At 40.1% G+C, this 21,751-nt stretch overlaps 1 protein-coding gene across 4 annotated transcripts in view; it reads left to right on the forward strand.

Annotated features, from left to right (window-relative positions):
- FAT1 (FAT atypical cadherin 1) overlaps nt 1-21,751 on the forward strand; it is a 173,990-nt gene that overhangs the window by 140,518 nt on the left and 11,721 nt on the right. For 3 of the 4 annotated variants that reach the window (XM_063458085.1, XM_063458086.1, XM_063458088.1), the window contains exons 19-26: nt 548-1,361; nt 1,457-1,588; nt 8,526-8,683; nt 9,370-9,829; nt 10,533-10,686; nt 12,202-12,312; nt 12,396-13,024; nt 18,047-18,181. In XM_063458085.1, coding sequence (XP_063314155.1) covers nt 548-1,361; nt 1,457-1,588; nt 8,526-8,683; nt 9,370-9,829; nt 10,533-10,686; nt 12,202-12,312; nt 12,396-13,024; nt 18,047-18,181 — 2,593 coding nt within the window. Of the gene's footprint in view, nt 1-547; nt 1,362-1,456; nt 1,589-8,525; nt 8,684-9,369; nt 9,830-10,532; nt 10,687-12,201; nt 12,313-12,395; nt 13,025-18,046; nt 18,182-18,860; nt 19,147-21,751 lie in introns of those variants that run through there. The other variant, XM_063458089.1, reaches the window with a different exon arrangement.

Here is a 21,751-nt window from a genome sequence, read left to right on the forward strand (position 1 = left end):
ATTATGCCATCCCCGCAACACAACTGCATAATTGTGAAGTAAATAATTCAAACAGAATTTTCAGCTCAATTGCTATATTAGAAGAAGAGTGGACATTTTAATTTGTCTTTGTTACTGATGTATGTTATTTATTAATTTGTGACTGACAAATTATTGACCATGTGGATTACATAAATTAATCTTCTCTTATGAAGTAGACAGAAGAAGTCCACATTTGATAGTAAATGTTAATATTAGAAAGACTTACTGCAAGGAAGGTCCTCCTTAGGGGTTCTACGATGAGATGGTATAGTGGCATTTAGTTGAGCAATAATCATTTTCTATATTTTCGTTTTAAGACAGTACACTTTGACGCCATCTTCTGACAGAAATTAGAATTTGCAATGTGTTTGGTTTTGTTATTGAACAGCCACATACATACATGTTAAACATATAAACTGTGAAATACATGGGGTTGAATTTAGTTACCGTAATAGTTGCATATTTATTTTTTTCTGTTCTGATTATTCATTTGTTTTTCACGTATCTATATATTTATTTCATGTAGGTATCTGATAATGGGAAACCACAGTTATCATCTGTAACCAACATTGAAGTGCGTGTAATTGAGGAAAGCATCTACCCTCCAGCAATCTTACCATTAGAGATATATATTACAACATATGGAGATGAATATGCTGGAGGTGTGATTGGAAAGATCCATGCAACGGACCAGGATGTGTATGATACCCTAACATACAGTTTAGAAAGCTCTAGCAGTTCTAAAGCAGAAAACCTATTTTCTGTTTCAAGCACAGGGGGAAAATTGATTGCTCACAGGCGATTGGATGTTGGTCAATATCTATTAAATGTTAGTGTCACTGATGGAAAGTTTACCACGGCAGCCGATATCACAGTAAGTATACGACAGATTACACAGGAGTTGCTAAATCATAGCATAACTTTTCGGTTTGCAAACCTTTCCCCAGAGGAGTTCATTGGGGATTACTGGCGCAACTTCCAAAGGACATTGAAAAATCTGTTGGGTGGGCGCAAAATAGATGTCCAGATTGTTGGCTTGCAACCTTCAGATCCACCATCTCATCTTGATGTCCTGCTGGCAATAGATAAACCTGGCAGCACATTTTTTCCACCCAAATTTCTAATTCAAAAACTAAATGCCAGCATTGCTGATATTGAAGATTTTAGTGGTGTTAAAATTCTCAGCGTCTTCCACAAGCTCTGTGTTAATGTTGAATGCCCTCAAAGGTTTTGTGACGAAAAAATATCTGTGGATGAGAATATGATGTCAACACACAGCACTGCAAGGTTGAGCTTTGTCACACCAAGACACCAAAGGAAGTCCATATGTTTGTGTAAAGGTATGTGTAAATTATTAATTACTAGAACATTTGTTTTATCTGTTGTTTGTTATTATCTGTGTGTAAATTAATGTATTGTGATGTATATGTTTTAGGAGGAAAGTGTCCAATTATAAACAATCTGTGTGATGCAGGCTCATGTCCTGAAGGAACAGAATGTGTTGTGGATGAAAAAGAAGAAAACTACAACTGTGTTTGCCCAGAAGACAATCTTGGACAATGTCAAAGTAAGATTCATTTTTATTGATGTTTGTAATCAGTGAAAAACATGATCCTTGTACCTCAGTGTGGACCTACGCTTGTTGACCTTCACATATTTCTTATTAGACTTGTGCAAAAATGTGTTTCATCCATAAACTAGTCAATTCATCTGGGAAATAAATTATTACCTGGATCAATCGGCTTGTACTGGTGTGGATTTAAAGGATTTTGAATTGGACATATTGATTTGTTGATGGTGGAAACAAATTCTTTTGTCCTCCGGAATATACACTAACTGACATTAGCATCACATCCACTAATGTCATTGTTGAGCATCTTAATCTCCATATTCAGTGTGTAACCAAAATGACTTTCGATTCAATTTTTTGCATCCCTTCTTCTGTCCACACATTCCCTCCCTTTGGAGGAAGTACTGTGAGCAATTAAACTCACATTAATGTGTCTTCATAATGGCCTGTGACAATAAGCCAAATGGGTTACCACAGGAATACTCTGATACATTTCAGGGTGCTTGCTGGAAGAAGCTGGCGGTGCAGACAGGCTGCATTTCCAAACTGACCACCAGGGATTATGATTCTCCCCTTCTTGGCCTGTGGTAAGCCTCAAGGAGGTTGAAGAAACTGCATTTGCTTTTTGTTTTATTTATTAATTAAAGCCCTTTGTCTGCCCCATTGCACCACTTTAGTCCCAACCTCAGCCTCTAACCCCCCTCTACTGCACCTAACCCCCCTACTACTCCTAAACCTCCACAACTGCCAGAAGCCCCCAATACTGCCCTTAGCCTCCACCACGGCCCACCATTATACCCCACAACAGTCCCAATCCCTGACAACTGACCCAATCTCTTACTACAGCCTGTAACCCCCACTACAGCCCATAACTACATCTTCAGGCCATAGTCAACCACTACAGCCCCTATCCTCTTACTATGGCCTGTAACCCCAACTTCAGCCCCTAGCCAACCACTACTGCCCCTATCCTTAACTACAGCCCCTATCCCTTCACTACAAACCTTATCCCCTCACTACTACCTTATCTCCCTCATACAGCACCTAACCCTACATTAGCTATATTGGTTCAGGTACAGCTAACTTTAATCTCCCTTCTCATTTTGCACTAAATAGAAATTTCACTGCTTCCCACATATATTTCTTCTCATGTATTACGGTGTGTGTCACTATGTCATTGTGTGAGCAGAGGCGGCTCTCTAATTAAGCCAAAATTGCCTTAGGGCTGACTGAACTGTCGGGTTCTCGGTCTATGACTGAGGACCCGACACAGGGGGGGGGGCTCGGCGGCTTGCCCTTTATGCCGCTGGGTGAGAGGCCCCTCCGCTCGGTCTGCCCTTGGGGAGAGCCAGCCTTCAGGCTGCAGCTCTGCCGGATGTGAGCTGCAGACTGAAGTGAAAAAGAAATTGTATATACAGTGGGAAAGAAAAGGCAGTACGCAGCTCTAAACACCTAAAATGTGGTATGCCTTACACCACCATAGCAACATAAGCATACATACAAAACAAATAGGTGGAACCGCTTGAACCTTTGATAATCTGTAAAACACAATGGTATATCAAAGGTTCAAGCGGTTCCACCTATTTGTTTTGTATGTATGCAGACTGAAGTGTCTCACTATCTCCAGCCAATCAGAGCGTTGCCGCGGGTTACCACAGCAACGCTCTGACTGGAGATCGCGAGACATTTACAATGTGGTCTGCAGCTCTGCACCCGGCAGAGCTGTAGACCAGAGAGCCCATCGGACCACCAGGGACAGAGACCACTAGGTAAATTTCAACCCCCTTCCCCTCTCAATCTATGTCACCCCTGTCATCCTTTTCACCCCCTCTCACCCTGTCCCCCCCGTGACCGCTTCTCACACGATGTCACCCCCATGTCACCTCCCTGTAACCCTGTCACCCCCTCTCACACTGTCACTCCCCTCTCACACTATCGCCTCCTCTCACCCTATGACCTCCTCTCACACTATCAGCCCCTCTCACACTATCACCCCCACTTACACTGTCACCCCCTATCTTTTTCTTTGGGAAGGGAAGAACTTGCCTTCAATGTGAAGAGAAAATACATATATGTGCATTTGTAGTGTGCACATTTCAGACCTGGCTAGTAGCCCAGCACCTGATTTTTTTTTTTACTCCTGGCTACATGCATCTGTGAATGTGTCTGTGTATATGTGAGTGTGTGTTCTTGTGTATGTCTCTGTGAGTGTGTATATATGTGTATCCATGAGTAGGTCTGTTTTCATACATATGAATATGTTTCTGAGTGCATGTGTGTATTTGCATGTGCCTTGATGTAGATATCCATGAATGGGCAACCATTTGTGTCTCTATTTGTGTCCTTATATATGTATTTGTGTGTGTCCTTATATATGTATTTGTGTGTATCTGTGTAAATGTGTCTTTATGTATGTGACTGTGAAGGTGTATTATGTGTGTTTGTATGTTTGCATCTGTTACTATGTGCCGCTTTGAATAACACTTTTGTGACTGATTGCAGTCTCTATATGTTTATACTTGTGTGGGTCTTCTTATTTACGTTAATTAGATCCCAAATAAAAAGTTGTGTTTTAAAACATGAAAGTGGGCTACCGTGCAATAAAATGCCTTGGTCTATTGTATCTCCCATGACAGCCATGACAACCACACATCACTCACAGCAAAACACATAATTTACAGTTATACTTCCATTACACCCATCCAGCCTTATACATCACACAGACAGAAAACTACAATACTTACAGCCTCCTTACACCTATATAAGGCACTCACCCACACCACACATCCACTCAGCATTTGAATAAATATTCACGATACAGAACGTTAAAAAAAAAAAAAAAATAACATATGGGGAGAATTTCCCAGAGCTCACCATAATGAAATGGGCCACACACGCCTATAAGTATAAAGAAACCATTAAGCTAGAGTCCATCTTTTTTTATTTTTTTTATTCAGTATATATGTATCATGACTAGAGATGTCGCGAACATAAAATTTTCCATTAGCGAATGGCGAATGCGAATTTCCGCAAATGTTTGCGAACCTGGCGAACCGCCATAGACTTCAATAGGCAGGCAAATTTTAAAACCCACAGGGACTCTTTCTGGCCACAATAGTGATGGAAAAGTTGTTTCAAGGGGACTAACACCTGGACTGTGGCATGCCGGAGGGGGATCCATGGCAAAACTCCCATGGAAAATTACATAGTTGCTGCAGAGTATGGTTTTAATCCATAAAGGGCATAAATCACCTAACATTCCTAAATTGTTTGGAATAATGTGCTTTAAAACATCAGGTATGATGTTGTATCGATCAGGTAGTGTAAGGGTTACGCCCGCTTCACAGTGACAGACCAAACTCCCCGTTTAATGCACCGCAAACAACCGCAAACAGTCCATTTGCACAACCGCAAACTCCCCATTTGCGCAAGGTTGGATACCAAGCTAGCCATGTCCCGTTCCTTGTCCTCACTGATGTCATTGAAGGTCTCTTCCTCCACCCAGCCACGTACAACACCAAGGGTCCCCGAAAGGTTGTATCGATCAGGTAGTGTAAGGGTTACGCCCGCTTCACAGTGACAGACCAAACTCCCCGTTTAATGCACCACAAACAACCGCAAACAGTCCATTTGCAAGCCGGCAACTCCCCATTTGCGCAAGGTTGGATACCAAGCTAGCCATGTCCCTTTCCTTGTCCTCACTGATGTCATTGAAGGTCTCTTCCTCCACCCAGCCACGTACAACACCAAGGGTCCCCGAAAGGTGACAACAAGCCCCCTGGGACGCCTGCTGTGTTTGGTCTTCCACCTCCTCAAAGCCACCTTCCTCCTCTGACTCCTCTTCTTCAGACTCCTCTCTCTGCGTTGCCTCTCTCTGCATTATTATAAGGTGTGTTAAGTAGTACTATTCCTATCAGTTTAATCCCTGTTACGTCCCCTTTCAGGGGACCTGTATATGGCATCAATTTTAGGAACCGGGAGATGGAAAAAGATGCTTGGTCGGTCCTCCTACTTCAAATTTGGGGCACTGCGCGTGCAATCTAATGTGTCACCAGATAGGAGTGGTGTGTTAAGTAGTTCTATTCTTATCAGTTTAATCCATGTTACGTCCTCCTCATAAGGCCTTTTTTAGTTGAATGTATCGCCCACTGTCAGTCCCTTCAGGATCCATCCCTCATTCATCTTAATAAAGGTGAGGTAATCTAGACTTTTTTGACCTAGGCAACTCAGCAAAGGAAGCAGCAGCGGGTACAACATCATCATCATCACACCGTACGTCCATGTGTGTAATGCTGCCTGACTGAGACATATCAGTGTTATCTACATCCTCTGGCAATAATGGTTGCGCATCACTCATTTCTTCCAACTGATGTGTAAATAACTCCTCTGACAGATTAAGTGAAGCGGCTGTGCTGCTAGTGTTGGTGGTGGCGGCAGGCGGGCGAGTGGTAACTTGAGAGGTGCCCGAAGCTAAGCTGGAGGAGGATGGTGCGTCAAGGTTCCGAGCGGAAGCTGTAGAAGATTGGGTGTCCTGTGTTAGCCAGTCAACTATGTCCTCAGAACTTTTCGAGTTCAGGGTACGTGGCCTCTGAACACTGGGCATTATTCTAGGGCCAAAGGGAATCACAGCACCACAACCACGACGGCCCCTGCGGGGTGGCCTGCCTCTGCCTGTCATTTTTTTTTCGATTAGTGGTACTATGCGTGCAAGCTACTGTGACAACAGATATGAGTGGCACTGTGCACTGGCAGAAGTTGGCAGAGTAGACGCTGTAGGCCTGACACACACACTTGCAGACAACTAACTGCTTATCAATCTATTACAGTCAAAATTGTATATATTTTTTTAATTGTACACTACTGTTATACCAGATATGAGTTGCACTGGTGTGACACTGTGCCCTGGCAGGCCCTGAAACGCACACGTGTGAAGGAAACTGACTGCTATTATATTACAGTCAAAAAAGTTTTTTGTTTTTTTTTTAAATGCAAGCTATTGTGACACCAGATATGAGTGGCGGCACTGGGCAAGTGGGCACAGTATACGCTGTGAGCCTGACACACACGCTGGCAGGCAGGCAACTGCAATTAGATTACACTGATGTTCTAGCCCTAAAAAGGCTTTTTGGGGTGCTGTCCTTACAGAAGAGATCAGATGAGTCCTTCAGGACTGTAGTGGACACTGAATACACTAGCCTAGCTATCGATTTCCCTATTAAATCAGCAGCAGCTACACTGTCCCTCCTCTCACTAAGAATGCAGCTTCCGGGGGGCGGGGCCTAGCTGTCATGGAGGAAAGACGCACTTCGTGTGAGCTCCCTCAATATCTCACTTTAAGCAGCTATCAACAAGCGAATTTCACCCCAGAAGGGGATGACCCAGCAATGTTGCTCCTACCTGACCGACCCGACACGCTTAATAGCGGTCAGCAACTTGACAGACTCTTACTTACCTCCGCGTTGCAAGTGTGGCCTGGTGCTCACCGGGCGGGAGAGGCGGATGATCTCCCGATCCTGGGATGCCCAGGAGCAGCTACTTCCTGGCAGGAGCTCCGTTACCCACCCCCCCCCCCCCCCCCCTCGGTCCGGTGGGGTTATCCCGGTCCACCCTTGAGAGGCTGTCTGGAGCTAATGGACGCACAGAGCACAGCCGCCCAGGCTGACATACTCATCTGCGACTCTCTAAATATGGCGGCAGCCGCGTGTCCTCCTGGTACCAGCAAAGCATGGCAGGATATTGAGTCTAAGCTGGACAGACTCTTTAATCAATTTTGGAAGCAAATAACAAGCAGGAAGCCCCAACAAGCTCCACCACAGCCCCAACAAGCTCCACCACAGCTAAGCGAAGCAGTCCCCATTAAAATCCACCAACGCAAAAGGCGTTGAAGACGGGACCGGAGGCACAAACAGAAATGCAGAGCCTGCCCCACGTCAAGCACTCGCCTCCACCTTAAGCCACCACAATCCCGCACCGGACGTGAAGCACCACCGGGACAGATCTGACCACCCGACAAAACAAGCTTCCACCACCTCAAGCCGCGAACCCGGCACTCAGCCAGAGACCTTTGTTGTTCCAGGTATCAGGGACTCCCAGGGTCTGCACCTGGCGCCCAGAAGGGATCGGATGAGCACAAGCAGTAAACAGCAGCCTGCCAAGCATGTCCAACTATAGCCAATCCTCCACACCATGCCTTTGATCACTTGAACTGCTCTCTGCACATTAACTAATCGTAAAGTAGCAAGCGTTTAAACATGTCATTATTTCACCTCCTAAAGAGTTTATTGTCGTAGTTCCTTACATGCCTTTACCTTAACCGTTCATGTATTATGTTATTCACTAGTCTCATCTCATGGGGCGACTCACACTTGATTTATAACTAGTGGTGGAGCTGCTGATATAAATACACAGTTGATAACGTGCAAGCTACACCCTAAACATGACAGCCATCTTTCACAACAATGTACTGCTATATACTCATACCCTCAGTGCAACTAGCCATGATATACGCACGTTCAGCCTAGCATGCTCAAATATAACACATTTCTGTCTTAAAAAAAAAAAAAAAGAATGCAGCTTCCGAATGAATCTAAAATGGATGCTGTCCAGGAGGTGGGAGGGTCTGGGAGGGAGGGTCTGCTGCTGATTGGCTGGAATGTGTCTGCTGACTGTGAGGTACAGGGTCAAAGTTTACTCAATGATGACGAATAGGGGGCGGACCAAACATCGCATATGTTCGTCGTCTGAGGCGAACGCGAACAAGCTATGTTCGCCAGGAACTATTCGCCAGCGAACTGTTCGGGAGATCTCTAATCATGACATATACTCACAATGTTTGCCACTAATTATGAACACAGACTCTGCGTTTTGTGTACATGCACAATATCATTCACAACTATGTATAGCAAACAACCACATTTTTTTTTTTTTTTCCCAGCTGACTCATCAGTAACATTTTCTGGAAACAGTTATATAAAGTACCGATTACTGGAAAACGAGAACAAGGAAGAAATGAAACTTGAAATGAAGCTTAGAACTTATTCTGCTCATGCAATTGTCATGTATGCAAGAGGAACAGACTATAGCATCCTCGAGGTGTGTTTGAAATGATTTGTTTTTATATCATTTTTTTTTCATATCATTTATCAGAGTATTCAGTGATTTGTTAAAATGTGCAACCATTTGCATATTTTGGAAAAAATTTACCCAAAATATGGAAAACATTTTATCAACTCCTAAAAATTGTTTTGCAGTTTGTAAACTCACATACCTTCCTGTTTAATACTGTAAATCTCCGTGTCTATGCTAATGTAATATAACGGACTGATATACTTAATCATTCTAACTTTGTGCTTTGCAACTTCAATATCATTGTCAAAAATGTTAACTTGAATGACATGCCATTATTCGTTCCACATTCACGGCAGTCAGAGGGCAAGAAGTGTTGTGTGAATAGTCTATCAACCCTGGGATTTTTTATTTTTTTTTCCCCAACTGTTTTATACACACAACACTGAGATTGCTTCTGGTTTAAAGGCCATTCATTGACTAGCTGTCTCAGGCTTTGATTGCACTTGGATCTGATGCTATATCATTGAATATGTATTCAGTGCAAACAGCATAGCCCGCAGTGGCATTCAGCAGCTTATTTGACAAGAGTCAGGGGCTGTCATCATCCATTTCCTAATATTTTAGCCTTCTGCAAAATATACTCTAGCTATATATCTTGCATGTACAATGTCACACCCTATTTTACACAAACGACTGCTTTATTGTTTTAGATCCAAGGAGGCAAGCTTCAGTATAAATTCGATTGTGGCGGTGGCCTTGGAGTAGTGTCTGTTCAGAGTATCCATGTGAATGATGGTTTGTGGCACACCGTGTCACTACTAGTAGATGGTAACTATGCAAAACTGGTTTTGGATCGTGTATACGTTGCATCTGATATGGCTCCTGGCACCCTTCGTACGCTCAACCTTGACAATTATGTCTATTTTGGTGGTCATACGCTACAAGGATCAAAACATGGGAGAAATCCTCAAGGGAATAAGGGATTGAGAGGGTGCATCGACTCTGTTGTATTAAATGGACAGGAGCTCCCTCTGAATAGTAAATCGAAGAATTATGCACACATAGAAGAATCTGTGGAGATATCCCAAGGGTGTTCCCTAAGTAGTGCTGATGTCTGCTCTGGATATCCCTGCCAGAATGGGGGTGTTTGTTCCCCGACATCCAGTGGAGGTGAGTGATGTCACTTTTTTCTTATCATAACTTGTGGTAAAGAGAGAGAGAGTGTGTGTGTGTGTGTATTTGATATATCACCGCCATGCAATAGCTTGGGCAGATATTAGTAGGAGGTACAAGCTCGAATGGCACTTATGGTAATTGTTTTAAGCATTTAGAATGAAATATGTACTTCCAGAACCCCAGGATGGAATTATTGTTCCATAATACATGGTTCACTGTCTTGCATATGTGATTTTGCATAGCATGAGAAAAAAGGCTTTTCTTGTATTCTGAAAATCACTTCTTAAGCAATAAATTATAGAAAACATTCTTTCTTTTAGTCTTTTCCTAAAGCCTACTAGACATTTTGGATTAACTATGTAATTCAGTCAATTTGAAAGGTTTTAGTTATGACACTCTAAAGTAAAATAAATGAATTCAAGATTCATGTTGCTTTAATTTATTTTGATGCTTTCAGCACATAGTAGGGGGAGTATTTTATGTTGTTTCTAAAACTGACTTAATTGTTTTTGCTTTTTCCCCCCTAAGTTAGCCATGGGGCCTTTTCTTACAGGTGTTATAATTTCTCAGTAGTAGTAAAATTTGTTTTCTCTTGTGTTATATTATATTTGAAACTATCTTCTCAGTTCCTGGGTGGCTGAAGTACATGCAAAAGAAAATGTTTACATTTATTACGTTTGTTCTTTTCTTCATATAGGATACTATTGCAAATGTACTTCATCATTCAAGGGCACACGTTGTGAAAAAAGTGTTAATCCTTGTGCATCAAATCCATGCCTCTATGGTGGTACCTGCATTGCTGTTAAGGATGATTTTAAGTGCCAATGTCGGGGAGATTACACAGGACAAAAGTAAGTCATTATACACAACAAATATTGTATTATTATTTTATTTATATAGCGCCAGCAAATTCCTTTAACACTGCATATGCACCCATCAATATGAAAGGCATTAAAAGTTACCCCATCTGCTAGATCATACTTGTTGAAACCAGCCAAAAGTAATAAGAACTTTCCAATAGGTGAATTTCCCCACTGTACAGCGCTACGGAACTTGGCGCTTCATAAATAATAATAATAATTTCAGTTTCACTTAGCCATAGAGAAGTTATATACACAAACACTATATAATTAAACATACTTGGACACACTTAGGCATGCATACATACTTTATAGATTAGACACCTATATTTTTTGCTTCACTTATTGCCTTCAGATTTAAGGTTTGAGACATTTTTAACAAGAAATATACTGCCCTTCTGGCAGGAGAGTTTGCTACAGCATAGATGCATGCTAAACTCCCAATCCTGCAATAATGGTTACATTGTTCTAAATGGAATGCGAGAAGAATGTGATAGAACTACGATGAAGAATGAATTGGATATCAGCCACACTCCTCATTCTCTCAGACAAAATGAATATATATGAGATATCTGACAAGGGGTGGGCCGCCATACGAAAAACAAAACAAAACCACCAGGATCCATAGATAGACAAGAAATTCATGATGCAATGACCTTACAAAATGTACATTTCAATTCATAGTTTCATAAACTACTATTAATTCATACCTTCTAATGTTTCAAATGGACACAGAGGGATACTTTCATTTTAGGGGTGTAAATGTGGGTTTCTGAGACTTTTTAGGTGACTTAATACTTTATGCAACTAAATTATAATTTAGAACAAGAACAATGTAATATGTATCTCCTAGAAAAGATGGATATTAGGATATAAAAGAGGGACAAATGGATTTGGGGCCAAAATAGGGACTATACCTAAAAAATTGGAGCACATGGGAGGCATATTAATGGAGGTTACTCAACAAGTTGCCACAGTCTACCACTACTTTTAGACATTAGTAATAACTATGTAGGTGCATTAATAAGTAGTAGAGTGTTGCACACTGGTGTCAGTAGCAATGGAGCTCTGTGGTGGAGGTGTGTAGAGCCAAAGGCTGCACAGCGTAGGGTGAAAACGGCAGCTTTATTGTGGAATACAGGTCAAAACAAGGATATGACATTTCGTCCGTGAGGCCTTAATAATATATCTTGCAAATTAGGGACTGCCCCTTTGGTGCTATAAATCTGGGGATAGGGATACAACCACTACCAATTTGTGAAATGCCCTTTATTTTGTGGGGTCATGGATCCTCAAGTTCCTGCCCACATAATATATAAATGTCCCCAGCCCAGTCCCTCTCACCATGTATTAATAAATTACAAAAATCAATCAATCTTTGTGTAGATTTTTTAGGTTCTCCAGAAACCATTTGTTTAACAGCAGTACATTTTTAAAATTTCAAGATTTTTGATATTTATATATATTTTAAAAGGATTACAATCTCATTGCATGCATGTTTTGCAGGTGTCAGTTAGGTCCTTTTTGCAAAGATAACCCTTGTCAGAACAGTGGAAAATGCATTGATAGTTTGGATGGTCCAGTATGTGAATGTGAACCTGGGTTCCAAGGAGAAAGGTATGATATAAAAGTTTCAAAAGTACTTGAATATCTTGGACTTTGAAGGCATAACACTAAATAATAACTTTGTTTTTTTAAAGGTGCCTCGTTGATGTGGATGAATGTGAAGTTGGTCTCTGTCCTAATGGTCATCACTGTGAAAACACATATGGCTCCTACCAATGTAACTGTAGTAATGGATATGGAGGGGAGCAGTGCACGGAGATCGCTCTTAACAAAATGGTCTCAACATCTTGGAATATTGGATTGGCTGAAGTCATTGGCATCATTGTGTTTATTGCAGGAGTATGCTGCTTAGTGATCATTTTTGTTGTGTGCCGTGTGGTGGCTAATAAGAAAAGAAAGAGAAGATTAGAAGCTGAAAACAAAAATACTGGCTCCGCTTCATCAGCATTTTTGCAAAGACCATTTTTGGATCCCAAAGTGAATATTTATTCAGATATCCCACCCCAGGTGCCTGTTCGTCCCATTTCCTATACTCCAAGCATTCCAAGTGATTCTAGGAATAATCTGGACCGAAACTCCTTTGAAGGATCAACCATTCCAGAACACCCAGAGTTTAGCACTTTCAATCCTGACTCAATACATGGACACAGGAAAGCAGTAGCTATTTGCAGTGTTGCTCCAAACTTGCCACCTCCTCCGCCATCGAATTCCCCTTCAGACAGTGACTCTATACAAAAACCAAGTTGGGATTTTGACTACGATGGTAAGCTCACTGTTATTTTTATTATTTATTTATTTTTCTCAATTTGGTTCATTTTATTAATTGATTATTTTTCCTAAGGTTTATTTTACATTGCTTATATCTACATTTTACTGTATTGTTGAATACAACTTTAAAGGGTTACTCCAAGCACCATGACCACTTCAATTATTTGATGAGTCTACAGGTGATACTCGAAAAATTAGAATATCGTGCAAAAGTTCATTTATTTCAGTAATGCAACGTAAAAGGGGAAAATAATATGAGATAGACGCATTACACGCAAATCAAGATAGTTCAAGTCGTGATTTGTATTAAGTGCGATGATTATAGCTTACAGCTCATGAAAACCCCAAATCCACAATCTCTGTGAATTAGAATATTGTGAAAAGGTGCAGTATTCTAGGCTCACAGTGTCCCACTCTATTCAGCCAAGTAAGCCATAACACCTGCAAAGGGTTTCTGTGCCTTTAAATGGTCTCTCAGTCTGATTCAGTAGGAATAACAATCATGGGGAAGACTGCTGACCTGACAGTTGTGCAGAAAACCATAATTGACACTCTCCATAAGGAGGGAAAGCCTCAAAAGGTAATTGCGAAGGAAGTTGGATGTTCCCAAAGTGCTGTATCAAAGCACATTAATAGAAAGTTAAGTGGAAGGGAAAAGTGTGGAAGAAAAAGGTGCACACGCAGCAGGGATGACCGCAGTCTGGAGAGGATTGTCCGGAAAAGGCCATTCAAATGTGTTGGGGACTTTCACAAGGAGTGTACTGAGGCTCAAGTCAGTGCATCAAGAGCCACCACACACAGACGGATCCTGGACATGGGCTTCAGATGTCATATTACTCTTGTCAAGCCGCTCCTGATCAACAAACAATATCAGAAGCGTCTTACCTGGGCTAAAGAAAAACAGACCTGGTCTGTTTCTCAGTGGTCCAAAGTCCTCTTTTCTGCTGAGAGCAACTTTTGCATCTCATTTGGAAACCAAGGACCCAGAGTCTGGAGGAAGAATGGAGAGGCACACACTGCAAGATGCTTGAAGTCCAGTGTGAAGTTTCCACAGTCTGTGTTACTTTGGGGAGCCATGTCATCTGCTGGTGTTTGCCCACTGTGCTTCATTCAGTCCAGGGTAAACACAGCCTTCTACCAGGAGATTTTGGAGCACTTCATGCTTCCTTCCGCAGACAAGCTTTATGGGGATGCTGACTTCAAAGCCTGGTTCAATGACAGTGAGATTACTGTGCTTGATTGGCCAGCAAACTCGCCTGACCTGAATCCCATAGAGAATCTATTTGGCATTGCCAAGAGAAAGATGAGAGACATGAGACCGAACAATGCAGAAGAGCTGAAGACCGCTATTGAAGCATCCTGGTCTTCCATAACACCTCAGCAGTGCCACAGGCTGGGAAGGTTGTGTTTCAATGACTAGTCTCCCCACACTATACTTTATTTATTTTTAATTTTTTTAAATGCAGTGACCATTTTCCTGGTGGTCCAGTGGTCTCCCTCCCTGATGATCCGGTTGGCTAGCCATCCGATCTGCAGCTCCGCTGGATGCAGAATTGCAGACCTTGAGGTAGTTGTCTCACAAGCTCTGTCACTTGAAGTATGAGAGCATTGCCATGGGAACCTGATGCAATGCTCTGATTGACTAGAACAGGCATAGGTGTTTTGGACTACACCTCCCATGATGCTTTGCCAGCGTTATAGGTGTAAGAGCATAATGGAGGATATAGTTCAAAACATCTGGAGTGCCAAAGGTTGCCTATCCCTGGACTAGAGCTTGCAAAACACCTACTTTACGGTCTGCTACGGTGCACCCAGCAGAGTTGCAGACTGGAGGCTGGTCGGCTCTCTCTCCCCCTGCAGACTGCATGGAGGGGCCCCCACACCCAGCGGGACACAGGGTAAGCTGGGCCCCCTTCTGGTGTTGGGCCCTTGGTAATGGAGTAAGTCTTTAAGTATCAAAGAATGTGCATGATTCAACCCTTGTTTTTTATCTTCACACACTAGTCCTTGTTTGCATCTCAGGTATTTTTGTCCATAGTAATTTCTGGTATCATTAAGCATTGGTTTTATGATACTTTAATTAAAATCTATTCTTCAATACTAATCACTAATTTGTGGACATAACTTTATTTCACTTTGAGGTGAAATAAAGTGATGTAAAGAAATGCCTTCTACTTTCAACAGCCTTTGTCAGCAATCTTTGAAACTTGCCATGTGCTCTTTATATGGATGTCCTCCTGAATTTACTAATGAGAGTATAGCGTATTAGACCTGAGTCTTAAACGTGTGGGCATGTTACAAATTACACTGTAGGGTGGAGGGGCCAAGAGACAGCTGATGTGTAGAGGGTGGCTGAGGCATTATCTTGATACATAATTAAGGGTCTTAATCAGTCTTAGCAGAGCAGTTGATTACTTTATTGGCACTACCAATGTAAATAAGTAATTTTCTGGAACTTAAAAAACAAGTTCAACTATCTAAAAGACAAAGTACTGCCTTTAGTTTATCTGCAAAGTTGGCTCTTGCACGATATGTTTCATTTACGTCTTTTGTTTCTGGGTAAACTGTTTTTTTTTGTGAATGTGATGGTTACCAGCGTAGAACATTGGCATGCATCACTGCTTTCAACCCTCACATCTGATTAAGTGCACACCCAGAGCTGTGCAAATTGTGGGCTGGTCACCGGAAGGGTCATATATTCAAATATATTCCAGTGAGATCAACATCCTGTGCTGTAGAATTGCAAACGTGCAATTAATAATCACATTTATTTCTGCCCACATATCAAGGAAAAGAAACTCTGCTGTTTAGACAAAAGGCTTTTTATTGTGATTCTCCACAAACAAATTCTAAAAAAAAAAAAAAAAACTATTGCTAAACAAGTTCAGTAGATAATTCTTTATTTACTGCTTATCCTAAACAATTTAAGAGTATACTATGTAGTCCACTGAGACAGTCTCTTTGCATTGCAATAACCAGGATATGCTGTTTAACATCTCCTGTGTTCATTCTCAACAACAGTGAATGGAAGCAACAGAGTTAAAGGGATACTACAGGCACCCAGACCACTTTCATCTCATTGAAGTTGTCTGGGTGCACTGTCCCTGTCCCCTTAACCCTGCGATCTTAAACATTGCATTTCAGAGAAACTGCACTGTTCACATTGCAGGGTTAAGACTCTGTAGTGCACTTGAGGCACCTCACGTGCTGTTTCACTGAATTTAACACTGTGAAACGGCGCAGATCGTCCTCATGCTGTAAGATAAAAGATAATGGGTCCTTGCACAACAACCACATCACCAGCAAGATATTTAAAGAGTAACTCTTTAAACATCCAGGCTCCGCTATCCTTGAAACTCCAGATCTAGTTTTATATTCAAAAAAATGAATTAGCAGATGACTGTTGTATTACAGTAATAGAGGCGAAGCACCAATGATACGTTCCATAGTTTGAAAAGTTGATTGATATTTAGGCAGACTTTTTGCATTGATGCATGAGTTTGTGAAGTTAGGATGCTTGTACAGTTTGTGGTAAATAGTTTCATGAAAATGTCTTGTGGTATCTATTTTTAATAAAGGCAAATAGACGGCTGGCATTACGCAGTATTTTAAATCTCTTTTTAGCTCGGACTAGTCCTCAGCCTTGAATGATTTTAAGTATGCTATACATTTTAAAAATTATACTTTGTTTTTCTGGTTTAAGTACTTAGTAAAAAAAAAAAAACACAAACAAAAAAAAACACAAACAAACAGCTATAAAATAATTATGTGGCACTTTAAATGTCAAAATGTGGCATTAACCATATTTTTTTGTTTAGCCCTTTCAGAGATATTCAGGCAGTCTCACTCTTTGTGACGGGTGGTTCTCATTATTGAACTATAATCACCTTTAAGGTTCAATGTAGTTTAAGCAAAGTAAAAACAGTTTGTGGGTGGATAAATGTTATCTGTATTCAGGAAATACCAAAGCTTGGAATGTTTCTGCTCCCGCACTGTATTTCTGACTCAGATTTTCCATGTTTATCTTTAGATGGTGTTTGCTAAAAGCATTTTAGTCTCCGGGATGTTTTTCAGAATTAGGAAATTATCTCCAGTAAAGAATTGTCCATATACCTGTGGACACAACATTACATATAACCATGCACAAATGAAGCACTTGCGTTATAGTCATTACTGTTGCAACTGGAGGGAAGATCTGTATAGTTTGGGGCAAAGCATCCCCTCAACTCTGTTACCATTTAAAAAATAAAAAAAATATCCTGCCATGATGATGCATGGCGTATTAATACCATTTTATTATCCATTTAGATATGTCAAATGTTTTTATCCACTCGATAATGCTGTCCTCTTCTGTTATTCTGCTCCAGTGGTAGGCCCTCTTCAGCATTTCAGATATTGTGGAACACATTTCCCCTTATGCTTTGCAGCTGTAATACATTATGGAAGCTGTAGCCCACAACATCTTTAGTGCTGAAGGCTGCCTAACCCTTCACTTTGTTGTGTATCTACTGGTAAACGTGGCCCATCTCTTTATGAATATCTAGTTGCCTGTTAGTAAGACAACTATGGTTTCTTTACAAGCAGGGCTTTTCAGTGTGTCGGACAAACCTTATTCATGAATGACATGCCAATAAAAACGCCCTGCCATTCAGAGTAGCCCATCTTGCCAAATAAAAATGTTTTGCCTGGTAGAGTCCATTTAAACATTCCTTTAAATTATAAAGAATACGGAAGCTCTACACATTACTACAATGGACTTGTCTCTATAGCAGGGCACTGCTTTTGACCATGATTGCTTTATTCTTTTTTTAACATATCATCTGTTGCGGTACTGCCATTTTCATTGTTGTTTAGTTTCTGTGTGCTCCTCTGATTGTCACTGTCAAACACACTCATTGCTGTGCAACTTATGTCAAATATTGTAAGCCCCCCCCCCAGGGGAAATGCAGTCAAAGTTAGCTTTTGCTAATTTAATGTCCTTAACATTATGACATTGTGCTTTGTTTTATGCTTCTAGCTAAAGTTGATCTTGACCCGTGTCTTTCAAAGAAGTCTCTGGATGAAAAGCCGTGTCATCTATACAATCCTCGTGAAAGCCTTTCTGAAATACAGTCTCTAAGTTCCTTCCAGTCCGAATCCTGTGATGATAATGGTATGTATATAATAGTCAGCATCTATATTCACTTTGTGCATACAGGCACTTGGTATATTTGGGAGTTCTATGGATTTATAAACGGTTATAATGGAGATACATGGTGTATAAATATTGTGAAAAATAGGGATATGATGCAGATAGAAAGTGAACATCAATTCTTACATATCTTCCTTCCATGTCATTTGAATTGTTCGAATTGTTAGCCTGGCTCATCAAATCACAGGTTTAATTGCTTTTATGTTTCTTGGTTGCCTCCCCAATGATTCTTGTAGTTGCAATATAATGCGTTTCTAAAAATATTAACTAATTTAATGTTTTTTAAAAACATTTAGTGCCAGATTTGCATGCGTTGACACTTGAAAGGTTAAAGTTAGTAGAAAAGACGTAATGTGTCAAGGCACTTTAGTTTACTTTGTGGTGAAATGTGAAATTATTTAGTTGAAGTAGATTTATTATTTTTCCCGTCAATATATTTATTATTTTACCTGCCGACTAGACTTATGGTAACATTCTGTAAGGACTACAGCATACATGAAAATAGTTTACTTCTTTAGCTATTTGCAAATGTCTACTGTGCGTTTTAAGTAGTAATGCTTTCTGCAGGTTTGCTTTACATTTTGCTTTAAAGGGCGATGTTTCCTGTCTATTTGTTTTTTTTCTTATGCTGCTTCCTCAGTACCCATATGGATCAAATCACCAATGAGCGAGAGCAGAGTTTGAAAATTGTCTCATTGTAAGTTTGATGGCATCTGTAATAAAGGAAGTCCAATCGAAATCTTTATTCTTGTGTGTCCTTTTAAGTAGCATACCTATATCTGTTTCACATCCAGTTCAAGTGACACTTTGTATTTCTGTCAGGTACCATGGTGATACTTGAAAAATAAATTACTCGTTCTCAATCAAACACTTTCGTGTAATAATTGAGGTCAGAAAACCTTAAAGGAACACTGCAATGAAACCCTTTTATCATATTCATTTTATATTAACCACAGTTTAAATTATTCAAATGAATACACAATAAAAACTAAAAAAATAAATAACTAGGTCTAATAAGAAACCTGTGTTTGCAGACGCATTATGTGCGATGAATCACATCTGTCTAAAATAATCTACTTAATTGAAGCCGTAAAATGCAATGTATCTGTACTTTATTTATTTGTTTACAGAGAACACAGGTAATTAATTGATTTAGACATTTGATTTCATCCAAATAAAAGAAATGCAATAAAAGACTAGTGAATGGCAAGCTATTATTGTGAATAGGAAAAATTAGTAGCACCTAATGCCCCACCAAGCCCCCACCCCTGGGCGGCAGGTGGGGTCTTTAACCCCTTAAGGACACATGACATGTCTGACATGTCATGATTCCCTTTTATTCCAGAAGTCTGGTCCTTAAGGGGTTAATATTAATAACCAGAGGGGAGACCTAATGCTCTGTCAGCCCTGGGTAGAGTGTGATAAGTGAGGACACATACTGATAAGCAGAGGGGAACTAGTGTCCCCCTTCAGACCTCACCAACAAATCAGTGTTCTGACAGACTGTTGTCACTTCTTTTGTTCTCTTGAGACTTGTCTGTGAGATTTGCCTTTCCGAGTGCTCTTTTTGGCTTACAAGCCAACCAATCAGAGCACTCTGACGCATATTGCTTAGCTTGATAATAGCTTTTCCTGCCATGGAAGCTCAGTATGTGCAGAGTTCTCAATGGACCAACATAGATTTAATTTATATCGGCATTGCAGTGGGTTGTTTTTTCCTCCGGATTTTATTTTAATAGCATGAGGACATTATGGATTTTTATTTGGCTTTTTTGGGCTGAATAAAAGAAGACTGAAGAAGAAATAAAATGGTAAGTATACATTTTATTTACAGATATTAGATTAATTGTCCCCTTTACTATTATTAGGTTGAGGGAGTAGGCAGGTTTTATTTTGTTATATTAGTTATGACTGCATTAAAATACAGAAACAATATATTCTTTTCATTGCCGTGCCCCTTTAAAAGAAACACCCTTTACCAATTATATGTAAAAACCAAATGTCCATTCACGATACACCAAGACGTTTAATTCATTCATTAATTGAAAGGTGGATGAATTTACTAATCAGCAAAAATGATTTCCTCTCATGCAATAAGCGCTAAAAGTATCATATGAACTTGGCCAACATAGATTAGTAAGAGTCCCTGTATATTCAAATTATCACATAAACACTTTTTGTCACATCTATTTGGGATTCATTAAAGATTATATTGCCTTCCTTTATTACTCATCAATGAATTGGGATTATTACATGTGCAGTATTGTGATTGGTTGGTGGTGTTGTCTTTTGTAACATTATTAGATGTCAAACACTTGTCATTGTGTGAAGTAAACATTTATTGTATATTTAAGCTACCTTTAGGAGTCGGCGTAACTAAGAGGTAATGGTATCCTTCACAAATCACACACTCTGGAATCTTGTGATCTTTTGGGGCCATTGGATGGATATAGCTATTCTCTACATGGGTGCTGACAGAATTAGAGGGACACTCCAAGCACTAAAACAACTTTAACCTAATGAAGTGGTTTTGGTGAATAGATCCTGTTTCTACAGTCTCACTGCTCAATTCTCTTATGACTTTACTGTAGACTTATTTTCTTTTGCAGTTTCTAGTAATACAATTCTCGCACCTTGCAGAGCCAGTAAATCATGATTTTTACATCCAGAACTACTGAGGAAAGTTATGGACACTACATCAAATGGCACTTTAATACTTTTTAAGTATAACCAATGTATCAAGAACACCCCGAGAAGTAAAACATGCCATTCCTAATAGGTGTCAAAAAGAGGCATTTGAGATATTATCTTGAGAAGGAATCAAACCTTTGACTTCCTGGATTAATAATGAATAGTGGTGGATGTTTCCAGGTCATCCACTTAATATCAGGAAAGCACCCCTTTTGAGATATTGCATTTCTGCACATAACGAAACGTCTTGGAGAATAGGCACATATAAAAATGCAGTCTCAAATTGAAGCACTGACCTTTCAGCATTGACAGCAGAGCCCTTAATATTCATCACATCATGGTCTATTGTAGGTTTTGAGAGATGAGTGCTTCTCTAGAAGTGCACCCGTTTTAACAGCTGAAAGCAATGTGATTGGCAGGAACAACTCTGCCAATCACATTTTCATTTTGCTATAAAGATGAAAAGCTTTCTGCAGTTCTTTTCTTGACTATTTTTCTTACAGTTTGTGGTGGGTTTCGAAGGTTGACATGAAATTTTATGAGGATATATTATCATACAAGCATATATAATATAATAGGTGTTTCATTTTATTTTATAGATCTGTTTCTTTACATTTAGAAATGTCTGCCTATATTTTATTTTAGTATTAATTATTTTATTATTAAATTAATTTTGCATATGCTTAAAAAAAAGTGAGATTTTGTAGGGAATTCAAAGTGAATTTAAAACTTAAGGTCATGAATTCTATCAATTCGTAGAGAACTGACAATTTCATTTATTTTGCTGTGCTTTTTTATGCTGTTCTAGTTGGGATCCTTTCCCATGCATCCACTATTCTT

The sequence above is a fragment of the Pelobates fuscus genome, chromosome 6 (assembly GCF_036172605.1).
Source record: "Pelobates fuscus isolate aPelFus1 chromosome 6, aPelFus1.pri, whole genome shotgun sequence".
In the NCBI taxonomy this organism is placed as follows: Eukaryota; Metazoa; Chordata; class Amphibia; order Anura; family Pelobatidae; genus Pelobates; species Pelobates fuscus.